The sequence below is a fragment of the Cebus imitator genome, unplaced genomic scaffold (assembly GCF_001604975.1).
Source record: "Cebus imitator isolate Cc_AM_T3 unplaced genomic scaffold, Cebus_imitator-1.0 Scaffold480, whole genome shotgun sequence".
NCBI lineage: Eukaryota > Metazoa > Chordata > Mammalia > Primates > Cebidae > Cebus > Cebus imitator.
In genome coordinates, this window is record NW_016107795.1 from 248,697 (window position 1) to 262,841 (window position 14,145).

Sequence of the window (14,145 nt, forward strand, 5' to 3'; positions counted from 1 at the left end):
AAACCCATACAATTCTCCTGGTGATAAAACACTTTCTGTACTGATGACAATTACAAAAAGAAATGATATTGAATGGCATCTAATCATTCCTCTTCAATCAACATATATTTATGGAGCAGTAAAAATGACTCAGTCACCGACCTTGGGAGCTTATAGACCAGCAGGGGAAGAAGGTATTAAACAAAGAATTACACAAATAAGCATTTAATTGAAATATTAGTGTTATAAGAGTATATAATAGAGTAATTTTACCTCACCTGAGAGCAAAAAGGGAGAGGGGATAAAGTTATCTTGGAGAAAGCGTTAGTTCAGCTGAAATAGGCTTAGGCAGAATTTTATGATTCTTAAGCTACTAAGTAGATATCTCATACACGGAATAAGCACCTAAGCTTGGGCACAATACAGGCAAATAAGGAAAACATTTTGCTGCTCTCTGAGATAAATTCACGAGATGAGGCTCTCTTAAGGACCTGGCTATGATAATAGCATGCCCCTCTCCCTAAGTGACACAGTGCTGGAGATATCCAGAGAAGAGAAAACAAATGTTGTTGATAGACACTCATTTAACCTGCCAGATAGTCATCTAAAATTAACTTTGACTCTAGACTTTTATCTTCTGAGATCATGAATGGAGGAAAATGAAAAACTAAATGTTATTTATCACATCCTGAAATTAATTGAGTTTGTCTCCCAGAAGGAAGGCTGTAGTCTAACCTAACCAGCATTTCATAAGTTGACTTTCACTTAAGCAAAACACACATATGACACACATATGTAGATGCTATTTAACCAACTAAACAACAGGCTTTTCAGAAAATGGGGTGGCTAATGAGCAGTATCCAGCTTTAATCGTGTATTTCCAATATTTATTTGGCTTATATATCTTTGTCTCTGTTTTTCATTCTATTTGTGCACATAAACAAGAGCTCAGTAGTATTTTAGGAGATGAGGAAACTGTGGTGATAGCACAGGTACATAAAAAACAACGCCATCTTATTTGGATCTTAAAGAGATAATCCAGCTATTTAAATAGTCTGAAAACAAATGGCAGTCAACGCCATGCTAAGCTATCATATATGTAGAATTTTCCAAACCCAAAACAAACACCTTGACTATAGGAGAAGTGGAGAGGAGTCTAAGTGGACCAGCTCTGTAGTCAGAGATCCCGACATTGTCATTTACTTGTGACCGTGGTCAAGTTTCTTAATCTTTCTAAGCCTCGATTTACTTACTTATAAAATGTATCTACCCTCTAAAAAATTAGAGGAGTTACCACATGTAAAGCACTTAGGAAGACTACTCAATAAACTTAAGATTTATCGTGATTTTTAAGGGAGTTGGGTTTTCCTTTCTACTCCACTGTAATGACTTCATTAACTTTTGTTTTAAGGGCTAGAAAAATACATGGGATAGCAAGCCTAGAACCTTCACAGTGGTGACCACTGGCAAGAATTTTCAACATACATATATCTTCTGACTTATTATAGCCTCCTTTGGTAATCTTGAGCACTTATATGGCTTTTGTTACCAAATATATTTTGATAACTTTCAATCTACAAGTTTTTTTCTCCATGAACTTCTTGTGTAACTATAACTGCTTACTGGATGCCTCCCAACACCTCAAACTCAACTGATCCGAAGCAGAATTTATTATCACACTTGTAGACCTCCAATTTTTCATACCTATGTTAGTCTCAAATGTGTAGTGAGGACCAGGGTTGATTCAGTTGACTAACTGGCCAGGCTGATAGTTATGTCCTCATACATCTGTTACAAATTTTAAAGGATGACTTTACAAAATAGAGAAGAGCCAGTCTTCAGTCAAAAATAAATGAAAAGCTATATTTCCCTTCTAAAATATAGAGTAGGCAGCTAGTTCAAGGATTCTTTACTTTAAATCATTTCAACAACCACCTAGACATTGAAGCCAGGAATCTAAGAGTTATCCCAGATTTCTTCTCTTCTTTCATTATGTCATTACTCTCAGGCTTTTTATAATAAATAATCTTTTTTTGTTGTTTTTGTTTTACTTTCAACTATGGGGTCTTGCAATGTTGCCCAGGCTGAGCATATAGTGCAGTAGCTATTCACAGGTGCGAGCATAACACAGCACAGCCTCGGTCTCCTGGGCTCAAGTGTTCCTCCCACATCAGCCTCGCAAGTAGCTGAGACTACAGGTGCACCTCATTGCCCCCAGCTATGTTTTTATATATTTTTTTAATAAAACTTCAAATCCATGTTGAGTTTCCCTTCTTAGCTTCAGGTGTTCTTTACTTCCCACCTGGAATAGCTCAACTGCTTCCAAGCCTAACTTCTGACCTTTGGCTTGGCTAAAATCCCTCCCCAACACTGTGGTTTGGTGACCTATCTGGAATGCAAATCTGATCAAGTTTCTACTCTCATTTCCCATTGCTCCCCATGGTCTACAGTGTGACCCTGTTCTTACCACTCAGCTTCCCTAGATCCTCTTTTGACTCACGGTTTCAATGATACTGAATGATTTTCTGTTTTTTCTCTTTCAGGTCACATCGTTTGGTGGTGACTTTGTAATTTTGTTTATGCCTAAAACAATCTTCTCACCGTAACTCCTATTCATCCTTCAAAAAAAGTCTCAGGTAGCATCTCTCCAGGAAGCCATCCCTGATGCATTTGAGCTGATCTATGTCATAGCTTCCTGGGAGCTATCCTAGGGATCCCTGCTGCACACCTTATCCAGTTATTTACTGTACTGCATTGAGAACGCATACCACCTCCGGCTAACTAGGTTGTAAATGTCTCAAAGGTAGAGAGCTTTTCTGTCTTACACTATACTTGAATCATCTGCAATAAATATTTAGTGAATTAGGTTGGGGCTCAACACTAGCTGCATATGGGAAACATCTAGGGATCTTTCAAAATTGTAAATACCAACAACTCACTCTATTCCCTTGAAATGAGAAGCTCTGGGAGGGGAGTCTAGGAGCTTAAGCATTTGAAACTGTTCAAGTGGTGATAAGGTGTAACTGAGACTGGGAGTTCATTGCTTAGATGATCACTGCGCAAGGATGTGGTGGATAATATGCCAGAGACATATGAAGGTGTTAATGCTTAATGTACCTTTCATTCATGAATTTCTCTTCTATGAGATGATTGCTGGTAATGTTCCCCTCCCCCCATACACATATCATAAAGGTTGTTTTGTTTGGCAAGCAGGCAACTTAGTTCATCAGCCAGGCACCAAACTGTGAGCCATCCCATAATCTTAGTGTTCTTGAAAGAGCATCCACCACCAATACACACCCATATGTTTAAAATACAGTACTGTAAAAAAATACTAACAAAGGGAGGCAAAGAAGGAGTGGGTTTTAGGTGACTCATATATTCATGTCTTGATATTAGGAAAAACAGTCGCAAATGCAAATACTTCCTGGTTCTCTTAAAATGTTACTTTGTAACATTCAAACCTTTTTTTGTCTCTTTGTCTATGATGGTCATAGTGATGGGCAGTGAGTTTGTTTCTTTTATAATATCTAGGTCCACTGTAACAGTGAGGTAGTGCCTTATTTTGATTCTAGATGACTTATAATTAACAGCGCTTGGTATAAGTTCTACATTGGAGAAGTAAGGCCAGTTTGGGATTATTATTATAAACATTCATGTTTGTAGGAGGAATATGTGACTCTAGATTATAATTTTTCCATGAAGAGTGTTTTCTAATAAAAAATACATTTTTAAAAATCAGCATAAAGACAGTAAAAAGACAGAGAAAAGCCTTTTTAAATGATCAACCGTTAGGAGAAAAATACACTGGAGTCTTGGAATATCATAACTAATATTCAAACTTTAAATCTGTTTGATTAAAAAAGTTTAATGAGCTGTAAAATAAATACACTTCCATTAAATATTAAATAAATTATTTACAACTTGAAAAAATACTTTTTGCCTTCGTGCACCTTTATATACAGAAATAGCATAAAAAGTGACAATTGCAAGTTTAAAACCATTGTAACAAAAAGATTCCATTGTCTTATGATCCACTGGAAAGAGGACCAACTCATCATCTATGGTCATGACTTGGCAGTGACTCCAATGTGATATCCTGTGAGAAAATAAAATAAAACAAAATGTTACAGATAAGCTCAATTCCAGCAAAGCTTTAAGAAACTTTAAAGCATAATCAGGAATCAGAATTTCTGTCATTTGTTTTCTATTACATAGTACGAGAAATGCTAAGATTTTCAGAGACCAACTCTTATTTTGGCTTGAGTTCCTCCTTCACACCTGCTTTGATTATACGCCTACTTTAGTAGAAGTCTGCATATGCTCAAACCTGTTGCATCAAATTCAGCTTAACAAAAAAGCAATAGTCTTCCTAACCAGATCTATGCAGTGGACATAATTAAAATCAAAGATTAAATGTCTCCGTGTATTTACGATATACAGTTAATTTAGGATAATTAGTACCAAGGGCATAATAATAGTAACTACCAGTTAGTAGGCAGCCACTATGTGTTAGCACAGTATATTCTTTTTCCTTTTTTTACTAAAATAATTCTGGGATCTATGCTGAAAAATCTCAGTGGCATTAAAATAACCAAAAATCCATCCTTATTCATGTTGGTGGTCTTAGCTTAACTACATGAAGCCAAAACATTAAAAATGTTGATGCAGTAAATACTGAGTACAGCATTGGTCTAAATAATTATCTGTTTTATGAGTTATTGAGCTGAATCTGTAATAGACTAAGAACAAAATATCTATACTTCACCAATGCTAAATATAGCATTGTTCTAGCATCAGAACCATCTGAAGTGTACATTAAAAACAGAAATTACAGTTCGGTACATTGAGGACTGGGCTTAGGGATATGCATATTCAACAAGCGTCTCAAGTAACTTTTTTTTTTTTTTTTTTGAGGCAGAGTTTTGCTCTTGTTATCCAGGCTGGAGTGCAATGGCATAATCTTGGCTCACTGCAACCTCCACCTCCTGGGTTCAAGTGAGTCTCCTGCTTCAGTCTCTTGAGTAGCTGATATTACAGGTGCCCACCACCACGCCAAGCCAATTTTTTGTATTCTTAGTAGAGATGGGGTTTCACCATGTTGACCAGGCTGGTCTCGAACTCCTGACTTTAGGTGATCCACCTGCCTGGGCCTCCCAAAGTACTGGAATTACAGGCATCAGCCACCATGCCCGGCCCTCAAGTAGCTCTTAAACTCACTGAAGTTAGACAATCAACAACTGAAATGACATCATCTTTCTTGAATGTCTAAGGAAATAAAGTTCCTTCTTCTGCCAAACTTTAAGTGTGGTCTTCATTTCCTTACCTCCTTCTTCCTCTGGGAGTTTTCTCCCTTAGCTGCTCCGTTTATTATCAAGGAAATATCACTCTTCACACCTTCTTACCTTATACCTACAACATACTCAGCTCTCTATCATTGCAAGAAAATAAAGTATATATTCTCACCAACCTATTTATCAAATTTGCATCTCCTCCCTTTCTACCTCTTTTTGTAAAAAAGAGTATTCAGCTTATTGTCTGTCTCCATGCCCTCACAGTTTTAGTGCAGGCACCCCCAACTGTGCCTCTCCACCATGTGAGCTCAACCTATCATCATGACTGTATCTCCCCTAACACTCATTTAGACCAAGCCATTTTTCACAAGTTTCTAAAATGATCTATTCCATTTCTCAATATAATCATTCCTTTCCCTTCACTAGCCCCTTAAGGTTCACTTCCAAGGCTACCCTGAACATCTTTTCCTCCTCCCTAAATAAATTCCATTGGATTCTTTGTTTTCACTGGAAACTTCTCATACTCCATTGGTTTCTTTCTCATGACATTTATTTAGCTTTCCGGGTATTCTGGTCTCTTACATTTTTTTCCTATGTACTAAACAAAAAGTTCTTTGAGAATAGGATCAGTGTCTCTCATATTTATATCTCTACTAATACTGATTGAACACAGAGTCCATTCTCAATATTGAATTCTATCTCATACTCAAAGAACAATAATGTAGCCATTGTTCATAGCGTATACATAATTTAAAACACATTCCTTATTTTTCTTGAGGGGATATAGTGTTAAATTTTTGATATGATTTAAAGATATATTTTAGAACTCAAACCTGTGACTTTATCTTCAGTTATGCTATGGCATGTACATTTCCATTTTCTTGCCGAAGTTTCTTTCTTTCCTCAGCTTCTCCTTCATATTTTCTTAAGTATCGTTTTCCAAACCTTCAGAGAAGAAAACATTCTAATGTTATCAAAATTCTATTCATCTATATATTTGATTGGTGTTTTTATGAGTACAGGGAGTTCCACTTCACGAGTAGTTATAGACCAGTAATAACTATACTTGATACTAAACCTAAACCTGGCTATAAAATATTACCGATTTCTAAGGGGGTGTTTATGTGATTTTTTATTAACACATTTCCAGAGGGCTTATATTTAAATAAGTGTGTCTTGATATATCGATTCTGAGGTGTAAAACACATCCGTATGTCTTGTTTTTGCAGAACTTAGCATAGCTGCGATGCACAATAGGAGAAGATGATGATATAGTTTTGCCATAGGAGGACTCTATGCTTGCACAGGTTAAATGATTAAATATTTTTAAAACAGGCTTACAAAACAAGTTGAGCTTTATTATTTCTAAGTACAAAATATATCCTTCTAGTTTAATTTACTGCTACTTTCCACCTGAAAAACTCAATAGTTTAAAAGCTTCTTGTTGTTGTATAAACAACCCTGTTGTTAGGAGGTCTTTAACCCACCTACTAAACATTATCATTAAAATCATAAAAAAAATTTCTTTTGTTGTGATATTTAGGGGAAAATTCACCTCAATTATGAAATCAAACCCAGCAACTTTTGCTTAGGTTTAGTGTTTATGTTTCAAACATAAGGAGAATACAGGAGAAATGGGAAAAAAATGCCACTGCTTAATTTTAATAGTGCTAACATAACAAAATGTATCCACTACTTTCCAAAGAAGTATTAAATATTTCAAGTCGAATAATTACAAGTTTAATTATTACAAAACAGTGATTGTTTTATTCTATCCTTCGGAATAATAATGGTTTGTCTGAGAGTATCTCTCCTAAACACATTTCCATATCTGGCATGAGGTACTAAAAAAACAGGATAAATTCTAGGGTGTACAAAACAAATTTAAGCTACATATCAAACTTGATATTTCCAATAAAACAATTTTTATGTATCATTTTATCATAATCTGATCTAAATTTAAAATAATTGCAAACAATGGCAGAAGATAACCCCTTGTTTCCTGAATGACAGTAGTGGTAGATCAGGTACACAAATGGATAGCTGTTAAAGTAATTTACCAAGACCTAAAATTAGAAGAATGAGTCCCTTGCTTTTCCCAAGCTCTAGCAGCACATGAGTCATCACAGAGCCATTCATGTCCTCCCCCAACTTCCCTTATTCATGACTTCTGTTTGACAGACAATGCCATTTTGATGTACCCATCATTGCATACCACCTGGGACAGCCTAGTCCTAACATTCATTGGTCATGAAGTGAAGTGTGTTGTCTATTATTATGAACACAGAAAAGATATGCTGGAGTGGAACAGTAATAGAATTGTCATTGCTTGCTATGCCATGTCATGTGATGAAAATTTACATTTTAATAATTGAGTTCCCATAAGCATAAGCTCTAAATAAATTAGCACCATGTGACAATATTCCTAACTCAGAATTCTGAATTCTAATATGAGCAGAAAGCATATCTATTGTTGGATGCTGATGATTTGTAGTTATTTGTCGTTTTTCGGTATTAAAGCAGTATATCTGATACTATGAATCTACTATAAACCAGGTTGTAATTGGCTTCTGAGGCTGGCTGAAGCATAAGACTTCACAGAAGATACAAATGTTCTCTGAGATTCTAGAGTAGCCATGAGTAGAAAAATGACGTGAACTAAAACCATCAATTTTTTAAGTTCAAAAAATGTCTAGATCTTCTGAAAAAGGGCTTTACATATTAAATTTCAATGGCAGCCACAGTCATAAATGTTGACCACTTTCTGTGGTGTTTATCAGTCAAATATAAAAATATAAACCAAAGATTATGTGACAATAGAATAATTCATCTAAAATACCAGAGTAGAGTATGAGAGAAATACTGAAAAACTTAGCCTACCATTACTGTATGAAGAATTTGTAAACTATGTCATACTTACTGGACTATAATAACAGCAATAGCTGTGAGGATCATGGCAGATATAAAGGCAACTATGGCTGGTAATGCAATTTTAGATAAATTACTGTCAGTCATGCTGTGAGTTTTCATGGACTTCTCCCCACACCGTTCACCAAAGTAATCTTGCTGACAACTGCAAACAATCCACATTTTAAAATTATAATCACAAAAACATTCTATGTATTTTAAGCTTACTTTTCAGATCATAAAGCACAATTTAATTCCAACATTAAAAAAGTTATGCCATATACTTATATTTCAAATAATGAAACATAGAATGCATTCTAACTAAGAATCTATTAGTATAAGAACAAGTTGAGATTAGTTTGGGTGTGATATTCCAAGAAGACACACCTTGTCATTCTTTGTGTTTCTTTTATGACCAACTGATGAGTTCAGTGATTTGTTATGCAGTTGATACCTTCCGCTATTATTTAATCTGCTAGCAGCTTGTGGGAGGTGAGGGCGGAGGAGGTTAAAGCAACATGAAAGATTATGTAAAAATCACCTTTAGGTCATTTTTTAAAGGAGCTTTAAAACACACACACACACACACACACACACACACACACACACACACACACACACATAGTGAGAGAGAGAGCGAGCCTGTAAGCAGGGGTTAACAAGCCATAGCCCATGGATCAAATCTGGCCATTTTCTGCTTTTTTGTTTTTTTAAACAGGCTGCAAGCTAAGAATAGTTTTTACATTTTTGTTTTGTTTTGAGAAGAGCCTTGCTCTGTCACCCAGGCTAGAGTGTAGTGGTGTGATCACGCAGTCTCAACTTCCTGGGCTCAAGCAATTCTCCCACCTCAGCCTCCAAGGTTGCTGGGACTACAGAGTCCTACCATTGTACCCAGCTAAATTATTTTGTATTTTTTGTAGAGATGGGGTTTCACCATGTTGCCCAGTCTGGTCTCGAACTTCTGGGCTCAAGGGATCTGCCCACCTCAGCCCCACCAAGTGCTGGGAATACAGGAATGAACCACCGCACCCACCAATTTTTACATTTTTAAATAGTTATATTTTAATTGGTTATATAAGTACATATAACAATCTCAGCCCAGTAAGCCTATATTTACTATCTGATGCTTTAGTAAAAAGTTTACTGACCTTTGGTTTATACATTGGAAAAATAAATGGTTTCCTACAGTTAGGGGTTTCAGACATAGTGCGAGAAATACAGAATTCTATGGACTTTAAGAAAACTTACTTGCATGTTACCACTTCCAGGTGTGCTATATATTTGCATTCTCCATGAATGCAGAAATTCTGGAATTTTGCATTACATGGATTTTTCTTCTTTCTGTTTCTTCTATTTTTTCCACTTTTGCCTCCTTTTTTCTTTCTTTTGGGTTTATCTGAAGTATTTTCACTTTCTGTCTTGTTTTTTTGGGGTTTAACTACCTGTTCAACTAAAAAAGAAAAGATTTATTGGCAAGAGTCTCTCAATCTTGAATATCATTTTAGAGACATGAGAGAAAGATGTCATAACAGTGAAAGCTCACAGGGATAACAGCTATGCTCGCCTCATTACCTAACGCAATGTAAGAGTTAGAGAGGATTGAGTAACACTAATTTATAATTTTTAGTTTTTTCTACCTGCAAATAGTGTCCACTCATGATTATAGTTGGGAAATAGTGAGTACTACTTGCAGGTGGAAAAACTGAGAATTATAACTCAGAGTTACTTTATGTCATAATGCTACACCTCCCAGATTACAAGAGATTATAATCAATTGATATTTTCCATGGAGCTCATTTCTGTGGTCAATCTATTTGAAAACAGAAGCCCAGAAATATTTGTATTCAATGCTTCAGAGATTTATTTATGTCATCAGATCCACAGAAACTTTTGTTCAGTCTTGCAGTTATGCAAGGTATAGTTTACCTGCATGCTAAAGATACGAAAGGACTTTCCATGTTAGTGCTGTGCATTTTGTTGCACTAATGTCTGAAAAGGTTTATCTGAGTGAATATGTAGCAAACAGATCCCAGTGAAGAAAAAATACTGTTAGTCATAAAGATCATGCAGCAACCATTAAATGCAAAACAATAGAAACATAATGAAGGTCAACTAGGGTATCAAAGGTAGAATATCTGTAATTAAGGGAATGTTAAATAAATACTAAGTATTTTATCAGATTATTATAATATTTAACAAAAGTAAAATTGGAGCAGATGTTTAAGAGGTGGTTATGTAATTTTTGTGTTGAAACTTTTCTGTGATGATAAAAAAAGCACAAGATAGAAAAGTCTTTTAAAAGAAATATTGTGAATGAACGTAACTTCACTTTATCAGATAGATTACAAACTACAGACAGAGACAAATAATAGTCACTATGCTGAAGTGTTGCAATAAACACTAACATCATAGACATTTAACTTAGCCTTTCAAAGGTGTTTAACCAACATTTTCACTCGATTTCACAATGCATTGCAATTTTGAACACTAGTCACTTGTACTACTAATCATTTACTTGTCCTTCTAAAGTGTTAACAACTTGAAACATGCTTAAGGGAACAGTTTCTAAAGACTTTGATGGTCTAATCTTATGTCTTCAAAAATAAGCATAAATGAACCCCTTCCTGCCTCACAGAAAGACACACTTTCAGAAGGAAGGGAGAGAAGTGGAGTGTTCCCTAAATGTTTTTTCACCTCCCACTTACCCCAGTCACTGTCCCTGTGATACCACGTGATGTCCCTTCACCATTCCTGAGAACCAGAGAGAGGGGAAGGATCCTCCAAGTCAGGACAGAAAAGTCTTTCAAGAGCTCTGAAACCATCTTTCCCTGCCTCTGTAGTGGACGCTCCTGGGATATTTAGATCTTATTAACGTTAACCTCTTCTTCCTTCAAATTCCAAAGTATGTAATATTTATCTCTTACTTCTTTACTTTCACTTCAAGTAAAGGACCTTTTTAAAATATGAAATAACGGGTAAGTGAATGAAACCATAGGTCATGAATATTTAACCAACAAATAGGATTTGGGGTTGGTTAAATAGTGATTTTAGCAATACAAAATCTATGAATATTCACTCTTCTTTACTATTTCCAGATGGTATTATTATCATTATTCCATCAGTTTCTCCTCACCTACTACTTAAATGCTAAAGTCTAATGTCTCCTGTCCCATTACTTCCTCTGTTCCCTTATTTGTGTTAAAATGCAGTTTATCTAGGGAAGGAGGGTGTTAGGGAAAGGGATAAAAAAGCTAAGATACAAAGTAGATAGGTTAATGTCTAAATTTGTCTCTCAGAATGCGGGTCAAGCAGCATAGTGGGAAAGAGCTTAGTGTCTCTTCTGCATAGAATCAAACAAACTGGAGCTCACCTGCTTGTTACCTGTGGAAACTAGCGCAAAACAACCTTTTTGAGCTTCAGTTATCACATCTGTAAAATGAGGATAACAATTCCTAAAGTCATTGTGAAGATTAGGTTTAAAAATGAGACATAAACCATCTATGATCACTCTGGCCCTATAGGATGTGCCCACATTGTGGTTCTTTTTGTCTCAGTTTACCTAAGGAGTATGCAACTGATGCATGTACAATAAAGCTAGTAGAAAATTTGGGGAGGAGCTTTTCTTCTGAAGCAACTTTGTTCATTAAACCTACATCTCATAGGCTATATTTTTGCTTTATCCTCTACTCACCTCTGACTGAATCATCTACAATATAGCCAGGTATTTGTGGTTCATTATCATACTCTTCTGAATAGTCATAGTCAGTTCCCGACAACAGTTCACTACTAGAAGACATTTCACTCTCAGGTGAAATTTCACTTCTTGAAGACATCTCATTTCTTGAGGTAACCTCAAATCCATCAGCACTTTGGTCCCCAGGAAATTGTTCACTCTTCCCAGAGTAGGTGTCATTGAGGTCCAATCCAGCAGCATAATGTCCTGCAGGGGAGGGAATAAGGGAAGAAAAGAAAAAGTAAAGTAGAATGCCTTTCTCTCCAGTCAGCTGTGTTAGGTAGAAATGTTTGTCTTTTGACATCAAAGCAGTGATTGCACATGTGCTATTGTTTTTGATTGAGTCACTTCTATGAAAGAAACTTTACATTTTTGCCAGCAAGCAAATTCAGTTGTCCCAATTACAGAGCTGCTTCTATGATATTTTTCTTTTCCACAGGTAATCCACATTAATTTCCACATCAAAAAATCCTGCCAAATTGGCAAATTAATCTAGTACAATTACTTGATAGGTAATATCTAAAAATTCTCATCACTTCACATTTCAAATGCATTTTGTTTGCTAGAATGCCATCCTGGCCTATTTTCAATAGGTTCTAGATATAAATATCAGATTTTCTTAATATGTGTTCGTATTTTTAAAAGATCATGTACATAAAATGTAAAAAAAAATAAACAGTAATTATATCTATTATTGCCATTTTTCATTATTATTACTACATAGAGAATAAATTGAGTACTAAGTAAGATTTTGAGCCCAGAGTTAAGCCACTGCTTTATCTTGCATTTTCTTTTAGGGCTCAATAAAACAGCATCAGAGTGGAGTTTTAACCTCTCGCCGGGACACTACCTCTGGGAAAGTAAAGATGAAATCACTAGACGGAGGAGATGGAGAATTTGGCAGGAGGCAGCAAACGCTGCTGGGCCCGAGATCTGCGGAAATCACTTCACCTCTCTAGACCTTGATCTTTTTAACCGTGAAACCAAGGGTTCGTTTCCAATGACCTCTCCCGCCTCCTCGGCTGGGCTAGAGAAAAAGTACAGAGATTCTCTGGGACATCTTGTCCTGGACGTCTGAGACGTCTTCCCTTCTCTCTTCCTCCTAGGGAAGGTGCTATAGCGATCACCTCCCGCGGTGCAGATTTGGAGAAGTAAAAGCCTTACTCAAGAGGCAACAGCTTTTGCCTGCTGTGGGAGAAGAGCCCGCAGTTCAGCGCCGGGGGAGCCTCACCTGAGCCGAGGATCAAGAGCGACAGCACCACCGGCACCGGCGGCAGCAGCGGGGCTCTCATTGGTCCTTCGGGGCTGCGGAGTCTAAGTCTCTGGGGCAAGTCGGTCTCTGGGACCGGAGCTGCGGCCGAAAGGAGCGGGTGTGGGAAGAGGGAGTGAAGACGGACTGTATACCGCGCTCCGAGGCTGCGGGAGTTCGGGGCTGCGGGCGCAGCGCCTCGGGCTCTCCCGGGGACTTCTGTGGCGCTGGCACCCCGGTGTGCGAACGGCCGTTGGGCGGCGGGCACCTGCCGCTTTATAATTCCCCTGCCTGTGACGTCAGGGCCGGGCCCTGGGTGGAAGCAGGCGGCGCCCCAGACGGTGCTACCACTCGCGGAGGACACGCGCCCCGCCTCCCTCGTGCGTAGACAGTTCGCGGGGAGGGAGTGGATCTTAAACCTCTAGCTGCGAGGAGCAAAAGGGCCCATCCGTATTTGGGGGCGGGCAGGACTGGAGTTCGGGGCTAGTACCTGGCAGTTAAAAGTCCTGACATTTCAAACTGGCAAAGTACACTCTTCGTGTACTTTGGTTGATTTCAACATCTACAACAGACAGGGATTTAAATAAAAGAGTTCCGTATTTAGCTGTAAAAGTACTTTAAGACCAAGAGTGACTTTGCAGTGATAGCCTCATGTTTCCAACAAGGATAAAAGACGAGAGAGACCTCTTAATGAGGAATTGCTTCATGTAGGATGGGCCTTTATCTCAATCAAGGCCCCCTTTCCACCCATTTCTGTGAAGTGGCCAGAATTTGAAATCCCCTAGTGAGGGATTTCTTTATGTGGCCCAGGGCCCTCATCAACATTAATATTTATTGATGATTTATTATTGTCATACTATGCATTTAAAAGTTTACCTACACCATCCCACAGCCAACAGTGTTTAAAGCCAGGGGGATTTGAATTCTTCATCTAATTCTGAAATCTGCTGTTTTCCACTCTGTTAAAGGAATGTAGGATTAAA

The 14,145-nt window shown here is 37.4% G+C and overlaps 1 protein-coding gene across 1 annotated transcript; it reads right to left on the reverse strand.

Annotated features, from left to right (window-relative positions):
- Positions 1-3,827: 3,827 nt before the first annotated feature.
- On the reverse strand, positions 3,828-13,437 carry AREG (amphiregulin). Its single transcript, XM_017512918.1, has 6 exons — positions 13,145-13,437; positions 11,872-12,120; positions 9,429-9,630; positions 8,194-8,346; positions 6,107-6,218; positions 3,828-4,078 (listed from the first exon to the last, which is right to left on the reverse strand). The coding sequence occupies exons 1-5, from the start codon at positions 13,203-13,205 to the stop codon at positions 6,125-6,127; spliced, it is 759 nt and encodes a 252-aa protein (XP_017368407.1). The 5' UTR covers positions 13,206-13,437; the 3' UTR covers positions 3,828-4,078; positions 6,107-6,124.
- Positions 13,438-14,145: the final 708 nt, after the last annotated feature.

Coding starts and splice junctions, on each gene's coding strand:
- AREG (XM_017512918.1), bottom strand. CDS start 13,205: ATGAGAGCCCCGCTGCTGCCGCCGGTGCCGGTGGTGCTGTCGCTCTTG. Junction 12,121..13,144: donor GCTCTTGATCCTCGGCTCAG/GTGAGGCTCCCC, acceptor CCTCCCCTGCAG/GACATTATGCTGCTGGATTG. Junction 6,219..8,193: donor ATTGCTGTTATTATAGTCCA/GTAAGTATGACA, acceptor TCTTCTCTGAAG/GTTTGGAAAACGATACTTAA.